Source organism: Artibeus jamaicensis, unplaced genomic scaffold (assembly GCF_021234435.1).
Source record: "Artibeus jamaicensis isolate MK-2021 breed Jamaican fruit bat unplaced genomic scaffold, CSHL_Jam_final contig_457, whole genome shotgun sequence".
In the NCBI taxonomy this organism is placed as follows: Eukaryota; Metazoa; Chordata; class Mammalia; order Chiroptera; family Phyllostomidae; genus Artibeus; species Artibeus jamaicensis.
In genome coordinates, this window is record NW_026521840.1 from 1,156,247 (window position 1) to 1,180,581 (window position 24,335).

General features: G+C 42.6%; 1 protein-coding gene across 1 annotated transcript in view; it reads left to right on the forward strand.

Moving 5' to 3' along the window:
* The window catches only part of MSN (moesin), a 68,220-nt gene extending 44,844 nt beyond the window's left edge, over positions 1–23,376 (forward strand). Inside the window, exons 3-13 of the mRNA XM_037135153.2 lie at positions 6,900–6,995; positions 8,843–9,117; positions 10,549–10,632; positions 11,291–11,437; positions 12,477–12,573; positions 15,085–15,248; positions 17,912–18,042; positions 18,306–18,466; positions 19,899–19,991; positions 20,345–20,569; positions 21,164–23,376. Of these exons, the coding sequence (XP_036991048.1) occupies positions 6,900–6,995; positions 8,843–9,117; positions 10,549–10,632; positions 11,291–11,437; positions 12,477–12,573; positions 15,085–15,248; positions 17,912–18,042; positions 18,306–18,466; positions 19,899–19,991; positions 20,345–20,569; positions 21,164–21,328 (1,638 nt within the window). The 3' untranslated portion in view covers positions 21,329–23,376. The remainder of the gene's footprint in view (positions 1–6,899; positions 6,996–8,842; positions 9,118–10,548; positions 10,633–11,290; positions 11,438–12,476; positions 12,574–15,084; positions 15,249–17,911; positions 18,043–18,305; positions 18,467–19,898; positions 19,992–20,344; positions 20,570–21,163) is intronic.
* The last annotated feature ends 959 nt before the right edge of the window (positions 23,377–24,335 follow it).

Genomic DNA, 24,335 nt, shown 5'->3' on the forward strand with positions numbered 1-24,335 from the left:
AAGCAATATCATTCTGGGTAGCAGCTATAGAGGGGAGAGTATCAGCCACCATGGTTTTTATGGTGCAGCTGGGAGCCAGAGGCTTCTTCGAATTCTACCCAGACTCCTTCCCAGAGCACTGGTTTACACCCTACTCCTCTCAAGGAGGAGGGTGCCATCCCCTGCAATCAACACTGGGGGCTTTGTTCATTTTTTATTGGAGGTGGATAGCTATGGAGGGTGAGGAAGGCATAATTTAAAGCCCAAGGCAGAAAAATCCTCGAACAAAGAATTTCATTAATTTCGAAAAGCCCCAAGGCCTAGTCATTCTTTGTTAGTGTTGGTTTGGTTTGCATACTGTTGGGTGTGGTTCTGAGGGAAGCCCAGATGGTAGGGATCCCTGGCCAGATTGGTATGCTAGTTCTAAAAGCTACTGCTGCCCAAAGAAAACCCTTGAGAAACTCATCTTTCATTGGTGGAGGAAAGGAAAGGGAGAAAACCAGGAAGTTCATGACTTCCCATCCTGAAGACTGGTGTCATTTTGAGAAATATCATTTGTTGAGTATCTATTATGGAGTAGCCCTGGGCAAGTGCTTTAATTCTCACAAAGATCCTTTCTATGAGAGGTGAAAGAACCCAGTCTAGGTTATGTAGTTAGTAAGTTGTGATATGGAGTTCCAAAAATAAAGCTTTCCCCTGCTGCACTTCTCTGTTTAGAGGGAATAAGGATGTTTGGCTTGGAGAACACACAAGAAGAGATGTGCCCTGGCCAGATAGCTCAGTTGGTTAGAGCATCATCCCAGCATGACACAAGGTTGTGATTCAATGTCTGGTCAGGGTACACACAAGAATCAACCAATTAATGCACAAATTACCTGGAACAACAAATCAGTGTTTCTCTCTCTCTCTCAAAATAAATTTAACAAATTAAAAAAAAAGAGGAGCTGTGTTCTCTATGTTGGAATCTTTGAGAGGCTGCCCTAGCAAGGAGAGGGCAGTTGTTCTGTGATATCAAAAGAGGTAGAGCTGGGACCCCATAGGCTAAAACTACAAGGAAAAAGATTTCAACTCAGAGAAGATATTGGACATCTGGCACTTTTGGGGCCAAGGACAGGAATCCACAGAAGTATATGTTCATAGGATATTGAAGGCTATAATCTCTCCAACTAAATTGTTGAGGCATAAGGGAGGAAGTTCATTCTGTTTGGCCTTTGAGACTTATCATTCAAGGAGGCCCTCCTGATGGAACTGGGCCTAAGAGGAAGGAGCTGGACTTCTTTGGGGGAGTTGACAAAAGCTCTGGGGCCATCCAACAACCTAGCAATTACCTGGCTGATGATCAGAGAGGAAGCCAACTGGAGAGGAAGACCTCTTGTTGGGACCAGCAATAAATAACAGGCAACGATGGGAAGCCATAGCTTGAGGAGGCTCAAGGACTGGTGGGAAATGGGTTTGAGGCCCCTAGTTCCTCCAGTTTACCTTTGTTTCTTATCATTGTGCTCACAGGTAGGGATGGGAGAGAACATGTTTTATAACAGCGTTATCATCTCTGCTTCTAAAACCTGAGGTTCTTCCAAGGGCTCTTGAGTACCTAGGTGACACTAGGGGGCAGTGCTGCCACAACAAATTCCTCTTTGAAAAACCTATGCTTGGCTTCTCTCCAGCCAGGGGCTGTAGCTGTATCTCTAGTCTAATTTCATCTGCCTCCTTCCTTCAAGGTTTTGAGCTGTAGAAAGAAGATGAAATCTCAGAACATCCATTCATTCGTCTATTCATTAACTGACTCAATATTGACCGAAGGCCTACCATGCCCCAGGGAAGATCTCTAGGTCCATCAGATACTATCTCTGCCCTTAAGGAAAGTACACACAACTCTCCCAGATAGAATGGAAAAAAAATGCCTTTGAAACTCAGGTTGTGTATAGAAGTGGTGTAAAGAGCATGGGATTTGATGTTGCCCTTGGGTTCAAATTCTGTCTCTCTATGTCAGTGATTTTCAACCTTTTCATCTTATGGCACACATAAACTAATTACTAAAATTCTGTACCACTGCAAAAAATATGTTTTTGCCAATCTGACAAAAAATAGATATAATAGGTATAATTTTGATTCATTCACACCAAACAGCTAGTGTTTTATTGGCTATTGTCATTTTTTTTATTTGACAATCTAAGGGAAAAGAGGTCAGTGCCCCTGACTAAATAGTCAGATATTGCATGTCTTAAAAGTTCTTATGGCGCACTGGCTGAAAATCCCTGCTCTATTTAGCCGTGTGAACTTGGATGGCTCATTTAACCTCTTAGGACTTTACTTTCCTCAATAAAATGGTAATCATACTAATCTCTGACATTTTGTGGTCTTAATTAATCTCAAAATAAGTAAAGTACCTGGTACATAGCAAGCATTCTAATGTCAGTTCTTATTAAGGGCTAAACAAGTAGGTGGAAATTGCTTTGGAAGTTCAGATAAAGGGAGCCATGAGAAATAAGGAAGCTTTTCTAACTCAGTAAAATCCTTAATATTTGTGGACTCTGCTTTGAAGGCAGCAGCCCTTTCTTCATTTTCTTGCATTTGATTTTATAAAATAACTCATATCTGTTATTATAATTGTTGTGTCTCCATCTTATAGATGAACTGAGGCTTTCGGAGGGGAAAAGCTCTGTTTAAGGTCAGATAGCTAGGAAATAGTATAGACCTTGAACCAGGCCTTATACTATTTCAAGCTTTCTTTTGTCAGCTGTGTCCTCTGTGACCTACCTTTTCTTTGCCTAAAATTCCCATTATGAGTAGACACAAGTTTGGTCCCTAGACTTAGAACTGTAGTTGAGCTCTGTGCTGTACAGCAGGTGGCCACTTGAACACAGGCAGGGTGGGGTAGCAGAAGTAGCAATGGTGGCATCCTCTCCTGAAACTTTACAGTTGTGCATTGATTTGCGTTTAGGTGGGTGGCTGATGTAGCTGCTGCCAAGCCTATAATGGGATCTCAATGGGCCTCAGGTGTTTGGGCATTGACGCAGTTTTGCACATTATTTCTCACCCACTTTTCCTCTCGGGGCTCCAGCCCTGCTTCCTGATCTTTTTCTGGGCTTCTGAAGTGGCAGATTACATCACTAATTTGTTTACTGGGATAGATTCAAAGGGTGTATAGGGAGACAGTGCTCTGGACTCCGCAATTGACCTGATCTCCCCTTCCCTCCACAGACTTCAGATATGGGCAGGCTTCACATGCAAAAGAGAAGCAAAAGGGGGTTCTTTCTTACATCCAGATGCTTTTGCTAATTAGGGAGGATTCTCTCAGAGGCAAATCTCTTCTTTTCACTGGGTCTCAGTTTTCAAGTTTGTGCTCCTTGGACCCTATAGTGCTCCATAGCCTGCATTGCGGGTTTGTACTATGGGGCTGAATAGAATCCACAGCCAATGTCTTATAAACTGAAGCTATAGTCCCTCTAGGTATATGTGGCAGTTCTAGGAGGTACATAGAGCTGTGGAATGAATGAAATTTAGTATCTTGGAGCATCAGTTTTACTTGTAGATGCTATCTATTTCATTATTAAACAGCAATGATTTAAATTTTTGCAGAATGTAAAATTTGCACAAATGATTAAGACTAAACCTGTGGCTTCAAAGAAATTCTGGCTTGCAGTCATCTATTTGTATTACCCCCCCACTCTTGCTCCATCCTTGTGGCCTTTGGGTATATACATCCATTATTTTATGCTGCTTAGGGATTTCTTCTATGGCAGCTTTAAGAACTACTGACTCAGGCCAGATGAGCTGGCTGTCTGGGGTCAAAGGGAGACAAGAAAGAATTTTTTTTTCCTCAGGGGTGGAGTCATTTCTCAGAGTAGAAGGGTAGGATCCTAGTCACTGGAGCCATAGATGTTGTTCCTGGAACCTGGATCTAGATATGCTCTTCCACTAGAAAACAAGGTTTCTCCTGCCTCTGGAGTGGACGTCTCACCTGGAAGCAAAACTGGAAGCAAGCAAAGCTTGGCCTCTTTTCCAAGACTTGAGATTTCCTTATAGTCTAGGGTCCAGGGGCTATCTGTTGTATCTCTTGTTCTTTTTCAGTCTCAATTCTGATTTCAGACCATATTTCCTCCCCCTACACACACCCTTACTTCCTCACATTGGGACTTCAGTAGGGTGAGAGACATTGCTCATCTCTGCAAGCATTGGAGCCTAAGGGAGTGGAAAATTTATATGCATCTGACTTCTTTATGCTCATAAGAGAAGACACCATGCTTAGAGAGATTAAAATTCCCTACCGATTCTGAAATCTATTTTTTGGGGGTAGGATTTTAGCTATTACTTTGTCCAACTTTTCCTTAGAGATAACTTCAGAACCTGGAACTATTTTGGTACCCATAATCCTCCTCTCATCAAACTTTTACCAGTCTCACTAGTGAACCAGAAAATCTGGTACAAAAAGAGGCTAAAGAGCTCACTCCTGGGACCTGTGGGACTGGTGGTGTAGTCTGTGCCTCTTGTACTTCTTTTTAGTTCTTGGGTCTCTGAGCCTCTAGAGTGGAGCTGTTGACACAGGTAAGGGCCAGTTGCTGCTCTACCAGCTCTGTTCCCAGTTTGTTCTACCCTTGCTCTGTGACCTAGTATCCTGGCCCTCTGTTGATCTTCAGCATCTCTGGTGGGTCTCTTTCTGTACTGGAGCATACTTCTGCTCACTGATTGCATCTGGACACACTATCCATCTACAGCCCTGTGGGAAACCATTAGAACTGTTAATTGGTCCCGATTTTATACCTAGGGTGAGATAAGAGGTGCTTTAAACAATCTGTCCTGTCTACACATTCATCCTCTATCCTCTGCAAAAAAAGAATAGCCAATATCACATTTCAACATTAACATTATGTATTCTCCATATAAAACCTGCTGGCAGTTCTTATTGCTTATTGACTTAGGCTCAGGGATTCACCTTGCCATTGAATCACAGAAGTCTTTTGATTTTTCCTTACATCCCCACACCCAGTTTATCTTTTCTAAACATGCTCCTGGTTACCTAAATCAGCAAGAGGTAGATGGGAAATGGGATTGTATTTCTTAGTTATTTACAAAAACCTAATTAATAGAGTGATAAAGCTTGAGAGAAGAAAGAGACCATTTATGCCACACCACTTTTAGTAGATGAGGAAGCTGAGGTTCAGAGGGGAAATGTACTGCCTTGAGATCATACAGCAAAGTGGAGACAGAAGTGGGACTTCCTGGTTTCCTGATACCTGCTTTAGGATATAAAGGGTAAGGTCATCAGTCTTTACTGCCCCAGGGAGCACTGAAGGTTGATGACTTGGGAATATGGCTTCTCCCCAAAGTGGTTGTTGAGGGAGCCTAGTGGGAGAGATAGATGGTCAAATTTCATTACCTGGCTGGGATATCTGGACTAAAAGTGAGACATAGCAGTTAGTTGAGAACCTTAGAGCTCCTAAGCTCCTATGAGCCTTCGGCATTAGGAGAAGGCATGCTAGAGAGGAAAGGGTAAGGTTTTGAAGTCATGCATGTCAGGATTCTAGTTTAGGGTTAATGGGTTTAGAAAGATTGCCTCTAAACCTCAGCTTCCTTGTTTATAAAATGGAGATATAATAGCTGTCTCAGGGTATTTAGTGTTCACTACTTGGCATATATAATAGGTACCTCATATATAATAAGTTACTTTTTCTTTGAGGCCTCTGAGGCTCTAGATTGTAAGTTCTGAGAGTGACTATGGGTCCTGGCTTTGGAAGCACACTAGAAACTTTGTGGATATAGTAGAGGAGTGTATCTGTGCATTTTGAGGGGAGATAGTGATATATTCACAGGGAAGGATGTCCTTATTCCCTGTTTCTATCTCCAGGGTAAATTGCTTCATCTCACCCCTTCACCTCTACTGCCTTCTACCCTTCCCCTGCCCCACCCCACCCCCCAAAAAAAGAAGATAAAGAAGACTGATGCCAGCATGACCTCATTGGGATGTGGCTCAACTTCATTGCCTTCATCCCTAGTGGTAGGCATGCTGGGTTTTAGCCCTTGGCCAGAACTATTAACATGCTAATGTAAGGGACTGGAAAACAGATCTCATCTGTCTTCTCCTGGCCAGCCCCACTTTCCTTCCCACTGCTCAGCCAAGAGGCCCAGAACATCAGGGGGCCCCTCAGCTACTACACTGAGGTACTCACTTTGTTTCCACTCTCATTCCCACTTTTAAACTGAGTGATTGGTAATGGAAATCATGACTGGGCTCTCATTAGGGCTGGAAAGAAACATCTCAGCCCCCAAACACAGTACAGCTTTGGGGGATATAGATACCCAGTCCTTGCTCTGTCTCCTCAAACATTCTTTCTTGGGGCACTATAAATGGGACTCAGTCTGAATGTTGTGGGCATTATTTTTAGTTGCTAAAGGTAGAAGAGCAACCCAGGGGAACAAAATGCAGGAGTTAAGCCAAGCCAATGATCGATCTCTACCTTACAATGTTTAATCCATCCTGGGAGTGGGAAGCTGCATGGCATAATAGAGGGAAGTGGCAGAAAGCACTAGATTTGAATAAGTTTGGAGTCAAACAGATCTGACTCTACTACTGACTAACTGAACCTCTACTTTTCTGAACCTTACTTTCACTATCTGTAAAATGGGCCTAATTGTAATTATATCATAGGACTCTTATGAAAATTAAAGGAGATAATAGATATAAAGTTATTGGTGTGTGGTAGTGCTCATAAATAAGAGATCCATTCCCTACCTCAGAAGTACTTTGTGCAAAGAGATGCTAATATCACTTCTTGATTGCTGCTCAAGTGTATTTTATTTCCAGACCCTGGGCACCTTATGTCCTTTAAGGTTAGGGACCAAATGGGCTCCACATTTGTGTCCTCTGTGCCTGGCACAGGCTAGCCATTCAATCAGTGGTTGTTTTGTGTTTTCTCTTTTAGGTGGTGAAAACGATTGGCCTGAGGGAAGTTTGGTTCTTTGGTCTGCAATACCAGGACACGAAGGGTTTCTCCACTTGGCTAAAACTCAATAAGAAGGTAACTGCTTACCCCACTCTCGGGTTTGGAATTCATTCCTCTTCTAGGTCTTGCTCGGGGGATAACATGTGCTAGCTGGCAAATCCAAGGCACCTAAGGCTGTATTTTTCACTGGGCCATCTGTTAACCACTAGATCAAAATAAGGGCAGAGGACTTGGCTGAAACAAAGCTCTTGTACTGTTATCACTTTGACTTCTCACAACAAAATGATCAGGGTCCTAGGAGGAACATATCTTTCCATTTCTACTGGGACCTCTTCTTGAACTTTGACTTATTTTACACCATAGCTATTGGTTCTTCAGGAGGAGATTAGTATCCTTTCCCCCCCCCCTCAAATTCAAGGGCTTTAGGAAATTTGTTAATAAGAGTCATATACTCTTGAACTGGAATCTCAAAGGTCTCATAATCTTATCTTCTTTCTTTCCCAATTCTCAACTGATACTTGAATCTGATACATATGTTCTTTCTTCATTTTTTATCTCAATTGATTTCCAAATGTGAGGATTTGAGTATAGGTCCATTCAAGTGCTCCACTTCCAACTAGCATCTCTGCAGGAACATGGCAGTCCTTCATCTCGATACCCTCAAACTGGCTGCCTTTGACTTTGGAGGTTTCTATTCTGTCCTGTAACTTATTTTACTGATTGTGTCTAGAGGATAGGTGCCTCACCTTCTGGCTGGCAGTCTTGTTTTCCCAAAGAGTGGACACTTTTGCTGGAGAAATGTAAAACTGTTAGGAGCCATTTTCAGGCTTTAAAAAGCAGCCTAGTTTGTTTGCTTACCTAGTCAATTCCCAGGCTTTAGTCATGCATCCTGGTCTTTACTTTGCTAATTTATGGAGTTGGGGGAGCCTTAAAAGGGAACCTCTTTTAAGCCTCCACTTAGAATTTGCAGGCAGTTAGATATATGAGGTGTGTCCGGAAGGTATCCAGTCATGTAATATGAAAAGGAGACTTTTATTGAAGAAGATTCAGATACAGGAAACATCGTACATAGGACAGTGATGCCTCAAAGTAGTCCCCTTCAAAGTAGGCACCTTGGGAACTCACACAGTTCTCCCAGTCGCCATCAGCTGCCTTGTGGTATTTTCCTGAATCCCATCGACTCTCTGAAATCTCTCCCCTTTCAAAGGTGATTTTAGTTTTGAGAAAAGCCAGAAGTTGCAGGGCACCAAATCTGGGCTGTAACAGGGCTGAATCACCTGGTGATTTCATATTTCTCAAAAAAAGTGCACATGGTGTCATGCGTGAGCAGGCACGTTGTTGTGATGAAGCTGCCAGTCACCAGTTACCCATAGCTGTGGCTTTCTGAATTCTGCAGAGGAATTTTCAAACTTAACACAAAATTTGATGCAGATTCTTTGCTCCACTTGCTCACTCACTTTAAATGGGGCAGCCACACAGTACACACGCTCACTTAACAGCATCTATTGCCCACACTGACTAGTACAGTGAAATCGTCATCATTGTTTTTCATGCATGCACATTCCAGTCCACTCTCCTTGGCTGCCAGGTTACATCTATGTTATGCAAACTATTCTAATTATATTAACAATGGCTGGAGTTTTCCTGGACAGACCTTGTACTATCACATGATGGTGATTTTGGGGGCTTGTGACTATCTTCATTTCAAGAACAAATGCTCAACAGAGAGCAATTGTGAACATGGGATTGAGTCCCCAATGAAAGTAATGTGTGTTTCTTTTCTGAATTACTAGGAAAGTTGCCCCCTGGATCTTTGGGATTACCCAAGTTGATGAACTTTCAGTGTCTTCTTCCCACCTTACAGTCACTCTCCCACTCCAAAGTCTATTTTTTGAGAACCCATAACTCCTTGCTGCTCCCAGGTTACTGCCCAGGATGTGCGGAAGGAAAGCCCCCTGCTCTTCAAGTTCCGGGCCAAGTTCTACCCTGAGGATGTATCCGAGGAATTGATCCAGGATATCACACAGCGCTTGTTCTTCCTGCAAGTGAAGGAGGGCATTCTCAATGATGATATTTACTGCCCACCTGAGACTGCTGTGCTGCTGGCCTCCTATGCTGTCCAGTCCAAGTATGGTGACTTCAATAAGGAAGTTCACAAGTCTGGTTACTTGGCAGGGGACAAGTTGCTTCCACAGAGGTAAGATTGCACCTGGCTGTCTGTCCTGGCCATAGGGCCTGTGGCTCAAGGCTTATCAATTCCTATTACACAGGGGCTGCCAGATATGTTCCTTCCCATTAGGGTGTGTCTGAAGACCATGTTGTTATGGTAATCAGAGGTATATTTGCACATGGCACCACACCCTGTTGTTGTTTCCTGGGCTCTCACAATAAAAAACTTCCCTCCTGCCACACCCTCTGTTTTTCTGATTATAGAACTTCATTACCCTGGAAACAAATTCTTATATTGAGAACCAGAGATGAATTGATTTTTCTATTCTCCCTGGTTCCATTTTCCTTAACACTTTTTACTGACCTAGACTTCTTATCTCAGAGGTTCACTGGAGAGAGAGAGAGGGAGAGAGAGAGAGAGAGAGAGAGAGAGAGAGAGAGAGAGAGAGAAATATGCAAGCCAGGGACATGGGTAGCTCAAACAGTCTTTTAATAATGGTAATCAGTGGCCAGAGCTTTCTGCATTTGTAAACTTCAAAGGTGAATGCTCCAGAACTCTCATTACTTTTGTTTTAGCATCACAACAACACACAAAATGAATAAGGCAGACATTATTCTTATTTCCTGGCTAAGGAAACAGAGGTGCAGAGGTGTTCTCACTGATTTGCTTGATATCTCACATCTCATTTGGGGCAGAGTCAAACCTGGAACCCTAGTCTCTTGATTTTTTAACCCTAGTTTTTTTTGCCACTGCATTCAATGGCCATTTTCATGGGCATTTTGTGGGGCAAGTATTGGAAGGAAAACTTCTGCTTCATTCTGGGAGCCTCTGTCCCATTGGAGCTGTGGCATATGCACAACTCACCTGAAAGTACTGGGGATAGTAGTTGTGCCCTGGGACTCCACCTGAGTCACTGTCATGATGTCTGAGATGGCATATTTGAAAAAAGCCTTGTGTATGATCTGAATCTGAGAGGTTGAGCCTGTTGATTTTTCCCAAAGCTATTTGGGCTCAGTTCTCTAGCCACAAGCTATAATTTCATCCTTGAACAATATTCTCATAAACACAAACTGTTGGTTCCACAAAGATCTAGAGGAAAGTATGAGTGCCTCTTTGAGGCCCATCCCTACTCTTAGCCACTTAAGTCAGAACAGACTCTTGATACATTACTGCTCTACTCAGGGACCAGAGCATTATTGGATTTTTCTGGTTAAAGGTATAAAAGAAGGTGTTACCATTGTTTTACTTAGTCACTCATTTTTGTATCTTTCCTACCTCTCAGACAGTCCCCTATGTCTAGTTAATACCTTCTGCTATAATTTAAATCTGCTTCCAGTTTAACCTCAGTAAGCTGACTCTATAACCTCTTTGCATCAACACCTTAGATAAGTGGGCTTTCTTTAACCCATGCAGTTTGGGTTTTGTGCTTTAAGTACCCATTACTCATTGTCTTTCCAGGGTCCTGGAGCAACACAAACTCAACAAGGATCAGTGGGAGGAACGAATCCAGGTGTGGCATGAGGAACATCGGGGAATGCTCAGGTAAGCCTGCCCTAGCAACTGTGGGCTTCTACTGCTCTCACAGGGAGAATGAGAGTTGGTTCTGGGGGATAACAGTCAGAGGACTAAGAACATTGGAGTGTGTTGGAAAGAGAGAGACAGGAATATACTGTACAGGGGAATTTAGAGATAGAAGGATAACCAGAACCATTATAAAGCTATATATTTTTTTGTGAATGATGGTCATCGTTAGCCCAAACAGTTTTGACCATAACAAAATGGAGGGTCCCTTAGGATTCTCAGGGAGCATCTGGACCACTAGAGGCTCCTCCCCAAGAAAGTAGCAGGGAATGAGCTCTCATGGAAAACCATTTGGGGGCTGTCTAGTTAAGAAATGAGTCCTGTCATTTTGCCATCATCACCCCACGTAGGCTCTTTTAGGAATGTACCTATATAAGAGGCTTCTATGACAGCTAACATGCCAGAGGATAAGCAGGGTTCAGCTCACCCTTACTTCCCTTGGGAACTTCAGAACTCATGCTTCATATTGTGCTCTGTTCATTATCATCTGCTTGCCTTCCATCCCCTTTCCCACCCTTAAAGGCAAGATACTTGTTAGAAGTGCAGAGCAGATAGGCTTTCTTTCTTCCTAGGTCCAATTCACAGGTCCCCCTCTGTAATCTTTGACTTTGTTGTTTAGGGAGGATGCTGTCCTGGAATATCTGAAGATTGCCCAGGACCTGGAGATGTATGGTGTGAACTACTTCAGCATCAAAAACAAGAAAGGTTCAGAGCTGTGGCTGGGGGTAGATGCTCTGGGTCTCAACATCTATGAGCAGAATGACAGGTATATATCAGAGGTCTCTTAGATTATTTGGGCCACTCTGACACTCATCACAGAGTAAGACTGACCTCCTGGGTCCTACCTGGGTAGTTTTTTTTCTACCTAGTTTAGAACAGCTCAGATAATTGCACAACCTTTCTCAGACCTCTAAATCTTGCACTGACTAGACTTACACTATTTACTATGGTATCATTGGCTACATGTGGCTACTGAGCACTTGAAGTGTGGCTACTCTAGACTGAAGTAGGTTAAGTATAAACTGCACGCCAGACTTTGAAGACTTAGTGTGAAAAGGAGAATGTAAAATGCTTCATTAATATTTTTTGAAATATTGATTTGCATGTATAAATGAAAGTCTTTTGAATGTACAAAGTCTTTTGAATGTACTAACTCTTTTGAATGAACTCTTATAACAGTTCAGTTCAGCTATTTCTTTTTATTTATTTTTATATGGCTACTAGAAAATTTAAAATAACATGGGTGTCTTTTATTATATTTTTGTTAGACAACACTGGGCTAGAACCTATTTTGTCAAGATTTGTAATTAATCTCACCTCTGTATGGTGATTAAGTACTTTTTGTCCTATAATTTTTCTCACTACAACCTTATCTCATTTGCTTATTTTTTCCCTTGGTCTGTTCTTGGTGAAGATGCAGGTCAATAGATTATTGTTCTTGTAACTCTTGAATTTAGAGCTCACTGTTTATTTTCTCTCCAACTTTTACAACCTTGGGTGAGAGTCCCAGTTACATAAGACTGGGGAGTCTGTGAGAGATTGTTACAAAGTCTATGCCACATAAAAATACACTAAAACAAATCTCAGAGATTGGAACAAAGAATAACATGTTGGTTGTAGTATTAAGAGGTCCTTTGTACAGCCTCAGAGCTGGCAAACTAACTTGGTAGCATGTGATGACACTGGCTGAGCTGGTAATGAATCTACTTCCTAAAAGGAGAAGTTGGTGATAGTGGGGGGAGGCACCAACCCTCTGTGTTCTTGTTTTGCCCTTGTTCTGATGCTTTTGGTCTCTATTTCTACAGACTGACTCCCAAGATAGGCTTCCCTTGGAGTGAAATCAGAAACATCTCTTTCAATGACAAGAAATTTGTCATCAAACCCATTGACAAAAAAGCCCCGGTAAGTGATTCCTCCCACTGGCCAAGACATGTACTTGCCAAGGCCTGGATAATGCTGGAAGCAATCATGTAATTATAGTTTTCTGTCCTTTTTCTGGTGTCTGTCTCTGTGTGTGTGTGTGTGTGTGTGTGTGTGTGTGTGTGTACAGGAGACACAAAGGAGATTGGTGATGGAAAGGGATGTTGGTGTCAAGAAATGGCTAGGAGTTATCCTCTACCTGTGCCACCTTGCTACCTAAGTCTTAGGGGAGAGCCACAGGCAGTTTAAATACTATGTCTTAGCCACTATCTCCTGCTGCCCTGGGGCTCTCTGAAAACAGAGTGTATCTTATCTTTTAAAGCTTCTAGGCTTCAGAAAGTGGGAACTGTTCATATACAGGTAGGGCAAAATTAAGTTTATAGTTGTTCATATGAAAAATAATACAATAATTTATAATCATTTAAGAAAAAAACTCTGTATAGGCCCTGGCTGGGTAGCTCAGTTGGTTAGCATTATCTCGATATGCCAAGGTTGTGGGTTGATTCCTGGTGATGGCTTGCACAAGAATCAACCAGTGAATGCATCAGTACATGGAAAAACAAATAGATGTTATTCCAAAAAGGATTTAAGGGGACAGGGTCTAGGGTATGCTTTTAGAAGATTACAGAAAAAGTCTAGTCACTCATACTGCAATTATCAGGGTATTATGCATGGATTATTGAGACTCAAAGTGTGGTCCCTGAGATCCCTAATTAGCACATAAAAGCAGTTCTTGATTTTTAACTGAACTGAGGATATTTTATTTTTTAAAATATATTTTATTGATTATGTTATTAGAGTTGTCCTATTTTCCCCCTTCACTCCCCTCCACCCTGCACACTATCTCCTACCCATATTCTCCCCCTTTAGGTCATGTCCATGTGTCATACTTATAAGTTCTTTAGCTTCTACATTTCCCATACTATTCTTACCCTCCCTCTGTCTATTTTCTTCCTACTGTCTATGCTACTTATTCTCTGTACCTTTCCCTCTCTCCTCCTCCCACTTCCTTGTTGCTAATCCTCCATGTGATCTCCATTTCTGTGGTTCTGCTCCTGTTGTAGTTGTTTGTTAGTTCATTTTTGTTTTTATTTTAGGTGTAGTTGTTAATAATTGTGACTTTGTTGTCCTTTCACTGTTCATGTTTTTTTTAACTTCTTTTTCTTAGGTAAGTCCCTTTAACATTTCATATAGTAAGGGCTTGGTGATGATGAACTCCTTGAATTTGATCTTATCTGAGAAGTGCTTTATCTGTCCTTCTATTCTAAATGAAAGCTTTGCTGGATAGAGCAATCTCAGATGTAGGTCCTTGTCTTTCATGATTTGGAATGCTTCTTTCCAGCCCCTTCTTGCCTGTAAGGTCTCTTTTGAGAAATCAGCTGACTGTCTGATGGGAATTTCTTTGTAGATGACTGCCTCCTTAACTCTTGCTGCTTCTAGAACTCTTTCCTTCATTTTAATCTTGGTTAATATAATTATGATGTGCCTTGGTGTGTTCCTTCTTGGGTCCAACTTCTTTGGGACCCTCTGAGCTTCCTGGACTTTCTGGAAGTCTACTTTCTTTGCCGGATTGGGGAAGTTTTTCTTTATTGTTTGTTCAAATAAGTTTTCCACTTGTTGCTCTTCCTCTTCTCCTTCTGGTGCCCCTATAATTCTGATGTTGGAACATTTAAAGATGTCCTGGAGGTTACTAAGCCTCTCCTCACTTTTTTGAATTCTTGTTTCTTCATTCTTTTCTGGTTGGATGTTTCTTTCTTCCTTCTGGTCCACATCATTGATTTGAGTCCCAGTTTCCTTCCCATCACTATTGGTTCCCTGTATGAATTGAGGGTATTTTAGAATGAAAATGTTGAAAGAAATTGTGGTTTGATCCAAAGAGTACTGATTTCAGAGTCAAGCCTGGATTCTAGTCCTGGGTCTGCTAACTAACCTGTTTGACCCTGGGCAAGTAACTTCATCACTGATAACTATCCTCCCTATCTGTAATAGAAAATTGTTACATATTTTTTTCAGTTACATATTTTGCTGTATATAATGTCCTCTGTTGCCCAAATCTTTGGTGGAAAAATAATAATGTACATTATACATAGCTATAAGGATTACACGCAACAGGCATAATAGTCCCATGTATAATGTGCACAAAAATGTCAGTGCGTGTTATACACCTGAGCACATTATATATGGAAAAATATGGTAAATGATCTTTTCAGTTCTTTTGGATTTAAGAGAAGTTCACCTTCATCTCTCCATCAAAACTTTTTTCTTTTTTGATTTATTCTTTATTGTATTTTTTTCATTACCATTTAATCTTCTTATACCTGCTTCCCCTCAGCAGTCACCACACTATTGTCCATGAGTCCTTTTTTCTTTTTGCTCAATTCCTTCACCCCCTAACTCCCCCTCCCTCAGCTGTTATCCTGCTCTCCATCTATGAGTCTGTCCCCATTTTCCTTGTTATTTCCAAACTTTTTCTGACTGCTGGTTTCCCACCAGGACTTTGTCTTCTATGCTCCCCGGCTGCGGATCAACAAGCGGATCTTGGCCCTGTGCATGGGGAACCATGAGCTATACATGCGCCGTCGCAAGCCAGACACCATTGAAGTGCAGCAGATGAAGGCACAGGCCCGAGAGGAAAAGCACCAGAAACAGATGGAGCGGTAGGTGATGTGGAACTCAAGTGGGGACCAAGGCGAGGCCAAGGAAACTGCTCCAAGTTGCCAAGGCTGCTAGAAGCAGGACATGAAGCCATCCTGAGACTGGGGACAGGGAAGCATGGTTGGGGGGAGAGAGAGAATGCCATACAGTGATGAGACCCCCTCTAGGAAGCAGGCATCAGAAGCTTAGGCTTTCAGAGGCTCATAGGAGGGGGGGGGTCATTTCATAGTTCACCATTGTTATGATCCTCATGCCTTTGTTTTAGGCAGATTCTGGGTTGTTCCAGGCTATCTCACCAGTTTAATGACAATAGCAGAAGGCTCCATGTACGTTTAAACCTAGACTCTGTAGGAGTTTTTTTAGTGGAATTGGGTAGATCTGCCAGTACTTTCCCTACAAAGCCCCTGTACACTGGAGGTCCTTGCTACTCAAAGTACAGCAAGGCTCAGCAGCATCAGTATCAAATTGGGAACTTGTTAGAAAGTCACAATCTGAGACTTTATTCCAGACCTATTGATTCAGAATCTGCATTTTAAGATCCTAGTAAGCATTTCTCCAATGAAGATATCTTAATGGCCAATAGACACATGAAAATACCTTTAGTCATTATGGAATTGTAAATCGAAACCACAGTGAGGTACCACTTCATGCTCGCTAATATGGATATAATAAAAAAACAAAATAACAGCTGTTGGCAAGTCTGTAAAGAATTGGAACTCATGTTTGTTGCTGGTGGGGATGTAAAATGGTTCAGGTGCTATGCAAAAGAGTTTGGTGGTTTCTCAATAAGTTAAGCTTGGAATTACCATATGATCCCATAATTCCACTCCTAGGTATATATGCCAAAGAATTTTTAAAAGGTGTTCAAATAACTACATGTATACGTGTATTCATAGTAGTGTTATTTACAATATCCAGAATGTGGAAACAGTCCAAATGTCCATCAGTGGATGACTGGATAAATAAATTATGCATCCATACAATGGAATATTATTCAGCCATAAAAAGGCATGAAGTACTGGCCTGGCTGGTGTGGCTCAGTGGATTGAGTGCCAGCCTGCAAACCACAGGGTCACCAGTTTGATTCCCAGTCAGGGCACATGTCTGGGTTGCAGGCCAGGTCCCTAGTAGGGGGTGTACAAGAGGCAACCACACATTGATGTTTCTCTCCCTCTCTTTCTCTCTTCCTTCCCCCCTCTCTAAGAATAAATAAATAAATAAATAAAACCTTAAGAAAAAGGCATGGAGTACTGATATATACTACAATGTAGATGGACCTTTAAAACATGCTAGGTGGAAGAAACCAGACACAAAAAGTCACATATTGTATGATTCCATTTATATGAAATATCTAGAATAGTTAAATCTGTAGAGACAAAATATAGATTGGTGATTGTCAGGGGCTAGGGGATAGGAGATGGGGAGAAACTGCTTAATGGATATGGGTTTTTACTTTGGAGTGATAAAAATATTTTGGAACTAGATAGCATTATGAATGTACTAAATGCCACTGAATTGTTTGCTTTAAAATGGTTAATTTCACCTCAATAATTTATTTGAAATAAAATCCCAGGTGATTCCTATGCATTTCACAATGAGCTTGAAACTTCAGGAGGCTTCTAATCCAATAGATTGGAAAACGACACCATGTATGAGAAGTTAAACACCAAGGTTCATGTTTATTCAGAAAAAGGTTACTGAGGTTGGGGGCAGTTTACAGAACTAGATCTGGCAGAAATCTCCCCTCAAGGATATCACAGTTTTATAGGAGAAAAAGGAAATTGAAAGTTCAAAGTATGTTGACTTTTTGTTGGCTTAGTTATGACAGTCTCCATTGACTGATCTGTTCCTGGGCAAGGAATAATCTTTTCTTCCTCCTGCTGAAGTAGTATCACTTCCAAAAAGGAAGATAGTCTCTTCCTTTTGGGGTCAGCCTAATGTGTGTTGAATGGTACATGCATGAGAGTTCTCTCTTCTACCCTCTTGACTCAATTTTAAATGAGGTTTCTACTTATTAATTTTCACAGTACAAAGTGCTATGGGGAAAAGTAAGAGGGAGGAGGAATAGGAAAAAGGATAGTCCAAGTATTTGCAGGGCTCAGAGAGTAAAAAGACATCTATCCAAGGGAGAAAAGTCTGCTGGAAGAGGTGTGGGGCCAAGAAAAAGAAAATACTTATTCTAGATTTGCCAAAAATTCTGGTGAAAGGAATATAGATTTGGGCTTCAGAAAACCAGCAGAGTTAGGCTTGAGGACAGATGCCCCAACCTCAGAGATCACCATACTTGAAGCACAGTATCTCAGCACTCCCCAAAACTAGTCTTATAACTCTTGCCAAGGCAGAACTTAATAGGCCATTTTACAGATAGGGGTACTGAGAACAAGTGCAAAGATGTGATGTAAGTTAAAGTCATCCACTGATTAGAAGTTTAGGTTGGATCTCCTGAGTCTTGGACAAACTGATTGAGCCTTGAACATACTGGCCCAGGTGGTACTATGACATAATGACCAAGATTTGGAGATAAGGGACAGTGATCCCAACTCATAAGCTCTGGGTGTGTTATATGCATGGGGACTGAGGGTCCAGGGCCAGGGAGCCTTGGGGATCCCAAGTTTTTCCATGTGGTCTTGCTATCTTGTTTAATCCCTTCTTTCTCCTTTCCCAGTGCTCTCCTGGAAAATGAGAAGAAGAAGCGTGAGATGGCAGAAAAGGAGAAGGAGAAGATTGAACGAGAGAAGGAGGAACTGATGGAGAAGCTGAAGCAGATTGAGGAGCAGACTAAGAAAGCTCAGCAGGGTGAGGCTTGACATCACCTTGGAGAGTAGGTTTTTCCAGAGCCTAGCTCTGTGAGCTAGAGACCTACTGCCTGAACTGCAGACTCAGGCCACATAATTCAGATGTGACTACAGAATAGATAAATAGATGGAACAAGAAGAAGAGTGCTCAGAGCTTTCTGCCAGCTGTGCCCTGGTGCGAAACATTTCTAGGAAGGAAGCTAGGTATTTCTTCTTTATCTCTACTACGCTCTTTATCTTCTTTTCCCTACCTTCTCTTCCCAGAACTGGAAGAACAGACCCGTAGGGCTATGGAACTTGAACAGGAGCGGAAACGTGCCCAGAGTGAGGCTGAAAAACTGGCCAAAGAGCGTCGAGAAGCTGAAGAGGCCAAGGAGGCCCTATTGCAGGCTTCTCGGGATCAGAAGAAGACCCAAGAGCAGCTGGTAAAGCAACAAATGGGCTGAGATTGAAGGACCTGAGTTTTCTCCCTTTTCTGACTTCCTATTTACAGCTACCTCTGCCTGTAGGGCTGACTATTTCCAGCAGGGCCTCCAGTAGGTAGTTCACTCAGAAGAAAGCTGAGAAGTCACTGTTTGGCCCAGAAACCTTTGCAGTCTTCCTTAACCCTTACTTTTACTCTATTTTCTTAGTCCTTGGGGATCTGAGCTGATGACATGACAAAGGAAAGGGAGGGAGTTAGAAGTGAAGGGATCTACACTTGATTAACTACCTACTGTGTGTTACAAACTGTACTAACAACTTTCCCTTTTTTCTTACTTTCTTATTTCCCCTTCCAAAGAACTCTATGGCATTAACACATATTGGAATACATGTCCACTTAAGCAAATTAGGGCTCAGAGAGGTTTACAAGACTTGCCAGAGGTCACACAGTTGTTGCTAAGTAAGGATGAGAAGCGATTTCTGCCTCACTGAAGTGTGTGCTCCCTAAAATTATATGTGAAACTATGTGCCTATGTATTTTTCAGGGGAGGAAGGTGAACATCTATACTTTCATTATAATTTCCAAGGGTTCTGTGATTCAGAAGTTAGGAATCTGTGATCCAAATTCCTGGGCATATGTTCTTCCCCATACTATTTTTGGTGGGAATGCAGGGAACTAAGACCTAATTCTCAGGGGGAAGTTTCTTCTAACAGGGGTGTCCAACCTTTTGGCATCTCTAGGCCACACTGGAAGAAGAAGAATTATTTTGGGCCACACATTAAATATACAAACACTAATGAAAAATGATGAGCAAAAAAAAGGTTTTAAGTAAATTTATTATTTTGTCTTGAGACACATTCATAGCCATTCTGGGCTGCATGGGGAACACAGTCCATGGGTTGGACACCCCTGCAGGAGTTTCGTCAAAGGTGTGAGGGTATGCATAAACTTTTTTCCCTTGTTCAGATCACCTATGACACTTGAGTGTCTTTCTTATACTTGTCTTGAGAAGAGTCTTAAGGTAGCCCTGAGTATTCTAGGATAACAAGGAAAGCACTGCCACTTCAGGCAGTGACACACTGATCTCTAAAGCCTTAACTGCACTGTACAATGGGCAATACTGAGAGGGGAAAGGGGTGAGGGACGGGAATGAAGGGAGGGGTGGAGAGGTGAGGAAGAGATGTAGATAATAGGCTATTTGTCTTCAAGACATGTACAGTCTTGGTGGGGAACTCTGACTTATAAAGAAATGGTTTTGAGTTAATAGGGTACTATAGTAGATTGAGAGTAAGAGTGGTTGGTCTTCTGGGATTCCTGGAGAAGGTGTGGTAAAAAGAGCCTCCAGCACAGCAAGCAAATGGAACAGAAGTTTGTCTATTTGGGCCTTGAGGACCAGAAGGCCAAGCTCTCACAAACTTTCAATTTATCTATAGGCCTTGGAAATGGCGGAGTTGACAGCTCGAATCTCCCAGCTAGAGATTGCCCGACAGAAGAAAGAAAGTGAGGCTGTAGAATGGCAACAGAAGGTAAGACACAGTGCCCAGAGAAAAGTGTTGTGGAAAGGGGTACCACATGCATAGGTTCCAGTTCTGTACATGCCTTAGGTGTGGGTTCCATGCTCTTTTGATCATTCCTTGACAGCAGGCATCATGGGAGAAGGAGCTCAAGGCTTTCTCAGATAACTTCCCAGAATTCTTCAATACTCCAGGGAAATAGGTACAACTGTTCCTTTTATATAGCTGAGGAAACTAAGGATCAGGCAGACAAAGTGATTTGGCCTACCTGGTGCCTGCCTTCTGCTGGGCCATTCTAGGCATGGGTAGGATGTTGCAAGTTAGCCTGTTCTGACTGCTTGTCCTCTCTCTCTGTTACTGGACAGGCTCAAATGGTACAAGAAGACTTGGAGAAGACTCGTGCTGAGCTGAAGACTGCCATGAGTACTCCTCATGTGGCAGAACCTGCTGAAAATGAGCAGGATGAGCAGGATGAGAATGGGGCAGAGGCCAGTGCTGAACTGCGGGCTGATGCCATGGCCAAGGACCGCAGTGAAGAGGAACGTACCACTGAAGCAGAGAAGAATGAGCGTGTGCAGAAGCAACTGAAGGTAACCTCAGGGCCAAAGAGTCAAGGCGACCATGTACATTGATTTTGTAGTGCATGGCATGGTCTTCATTAGATCATCATGGGGGAGTAGATGGAGGAGCCTATCTCAACGTTGTATGGCAGCCTGAGCCTTTCTTGAGTGAAAACTTTAATGAGAGGTACCTCTTATTTGTTAATCAGACCCCGAGCCACCTCTTTCTTTTAAATTTTTTTTTGCCACAACCTCTACCCATACCCCAGTTACCTCATATTAAGGAAGTACTTAGCTGACACAATTTTTACCTGAATCTTTAGTACATTGTTCTACTCTCAGGGAATACTTGTCATCAATTGAAACTTGGCCCCTCAGTTTGTGGTTTTAATTTCTTATTCTTGACCCACTGCAGCCCTAACAGGGCTGGACAAGCCTCTCAAAATGTGTGTATGTGTGCATGCAAAGGGGGCACAAGGAGGGAAGATAAGAGGAAGGGGGGGCGGGGCACAAAGGGAGGGAGGAAGAAAAGAGGAGAGGGGAGAGCAGGGAAAAAAGTGGTTAAAGAAAGGGAGGTAAAATGAGTGGAACCCATTAAACCATCATTCCCTTGCATCCTCACAGGCCCTCACTTCAGAGCTGGCCAATGCCCTTGATGAGTCCAAGAAGACTGCCAATGACATGATCCATGCAGAGAACATGCGACTTGGCCGAGACAAATACAAGACCCTGCGCCAGATTCGGCAGGGCAACACCAAGCAGCGCATAGATGAGTTTGAGTCCATGTAATATGTAATAGGCACCCAGCCTCTAGGGACCCCTCCTCCCTTCTTCGTCGCCCCTGTACTCTTATACTCTTGCCTAACTCACACTCTGCTGGAGCCACTAACTAGAGCAGCCTTGAAGTCATGCCAAGTGTTCATCGTAGCCACAGGACCAAACCTAGCCCCTCAGCCCTCATTCACTTCCTTGGGCAGAGAATGGCTCACTTTGGTGCCAATAGGACCCTCTTCTGCCTCTCTCTCCCATTCAGTCTAGCTTGCTAGAACAGACCAGTTCTATAGCTCAGAGGCAATTCCCACTTGATTTGGGAAACATTCCCTCATTTACTGTTGTTCTCTAGGTGTCAAGCGTGGAGTAGGTTGAAAACTAGCCCCCACCATTGCCTTCCTCTTCAGGGTCCTGTGATTTGCAGAATTGGAGCATCACAGGTTTAGGGAAGGAGGCAGGACCCTGGCTATATGCTCTAGGGTGTTAACTGACCTAGGATTAAGCCTCCCAGTACCCATTCCTTCTAGAGTTATTTAGGCTTTATAATCATTGGAAGCTAAAAAGATGTTCAGTCATTCTCTCTACCTCCCAGATTGGGCCTGTTACAAATTCAGTCCCAACAAGCCTTGTCCTTGACTTCAGGGACTCAGTTTCTCCCCAGGTTGAGATGGGAAAGACAGTGCCTTCAAGAGGCTTTACCAACATCCTAGAAGGTCATTTGCCCTTCTATTCAGGCAAGGCTGGGTAGAAGATCCTTCCCTCGATGCCTTATGGGAGCCTAGGCCTGTTTCAAGTGAGCTCTGTGTGTAGAATTATCACTTATTATTCTGGGCTCCTTCTCCCTTCTTGGGATTTACTTCTCCTCATTCCAATCCCCAAATCCTGTCCTGCTAGAATAGGGATGGTTAACCCCAAATCCAGCACCCCCCCAATCCAGGACTGTTGCCAGAGGGAGGAAATGTTCACACCTGGTTTCTGCATTTTCCCTGCTGTGGGCCCCAGGCCACTTCTCTTATCAGAGCTACTTGGGCCACAGCTTCTGCTTCAGGGCCATCCAGGCCTTGGTATGGTGAACCTTGGATCTTGATACCAGTTGGCTCAATAAGTGAATGGATAGAAGAAGCTGAACGTGGTGAGAGAAGTCTGTGGCCTGGATGCCACAGTTTACTTGACTCCATCATGTGCCTAATAGCCCCTTTCTGTCACCTACCTCCAAGCTGGTGACTGGGCCTTGCCTATGTTTGACAAATCTCTAACCCAGATCTTACCACCAGCTGTGCTTTCCTTTGGAGTTGTAAACCAGAGAACTGTTGGGGGCTCTGGCCTGGTCCCTTTCACAACCCTACTGTCCCTTGCTCTTAACCCAGGAGTAGCCTTTTCCTCCTCTCTGTTGCATGTGTGTTCTTTTTTTCCTACCAGTATTATATATTTTATTGGCATCTAACTAAATATGGATGTCTGCAAGTCTTGCTAATGCACCCTTAGAAGATCTTAGTCTTGGAGCAGTCATTTTGGCCAAATTTCCTTACCACTCCTATACCTGGGAACCATATACTATATTATAAAAGAATATTTTGCCAGAAACATTAATGTAAGAAGCTTTCAGTATTAGTGATATCACCTGTCACTATAGGTCATACAATCCATTCTTAAAGTCCTTGGTGTGTGGTTTTATTGTTCCTTTTTTGCCTTCTCCCCAGAGTTCAGTCCACAGGGGGCTATACTGTTCCTGCATGAAGTGCCCCTAGCCCAGAGCCCATGGCTTTGAACCCTACCCCTTCTTCTCCACTCTACCCGACCTTGGGAAGTTTTGTGTGCATTGCTGTGAATTATATTGACACCATCTTGGTGATAACCCTATATTAGCTAAATTTAAACCTGAATTGCGGGGCAATATAACTGCCTTAACAGCAGTAACCCACCCCCAGGGAGGCTGGGGAGAAAAGTTAGATTTTGTATTCAGGGTTTTTTTGTGTGTATTTTGGGGGTTTCAAAAAATATGTTTTGGAAGGGTTTATGCTCAGCCATGTTCTATTTCAGTGCCAATAAAATTTAGGAAGACTTCACTGTGACTTGATGTTTCTTTCTGGCATGAGTGGGTGGCTGTAAGATACTTTGCTGTAATTTTCACTCTATAGATCACCATCCCTGGTCTCATTTCATTCTCCCCTCAGTCCTATGGGGAGTGGATACGACTATCTTCATTTTATAGAAGAAGGAATGGACATGAAATAGTACAATTACTGTCCAAGGGCACAGGACTAGCTGACTTAACACCCTATGTCCTTTTCACAGCTCCACACCAACTAGGTTGGCCCTGCACATGGTTAGTGTGATGCTCCTGGGCTCGCTTAGCACTGGGGCTTTGGGGCTTCTTGTGAGAGGTGGTTTGTATCTCAGCTTCTCCTAGTGTGGTCAAGCCCTGTCCTGCCTCCTTGTCAGCAAAGCCTCCAGGCTTGTCCACTTGCTACTTCCACCATTTATTGCAGTGCCAATGAAAGTCAGATAAATTACTTTGAGCCCTGTTGCAAAAGATAGTGGAGAAAGAGATGTAAAGTGAGGGTGAATCATGTATGTATGTACAATACCTGCTGGGCAGTATTTATGGTTTATAAAAAATCAATTTTGTAACCTAGATATGGTCATCCCAATTTTACAGATGAGAAAAATCTCACCAGCTCCCTTTTAGGTGGGCTAATACTTGCAGGGAAAAGTAAGTTAGATATTCTGTGAGCCCTAAATTCTTACAATAACCCTTTGAGGCAGTGCTCTCAATGTGTCTATGTATTAGAATCTAAAAGATTCCAAAATCCAGATTATGTCCTCAAATCAAACTGTAATCTCTAGTGGTGGCACATAGGCATCAGTATAGTACTTGATGATTACAATGTACAGAACAAGTTGGGAACCACTGCTCCGAAGACACGGTGTTTTATCTCATTTTACAGGTGGAGTAATTGATGCCAATAAGATTAATTAATTTTTCCAAGGTCACAGAGATTAGAAGTAGTAGAGTCAGCAAATG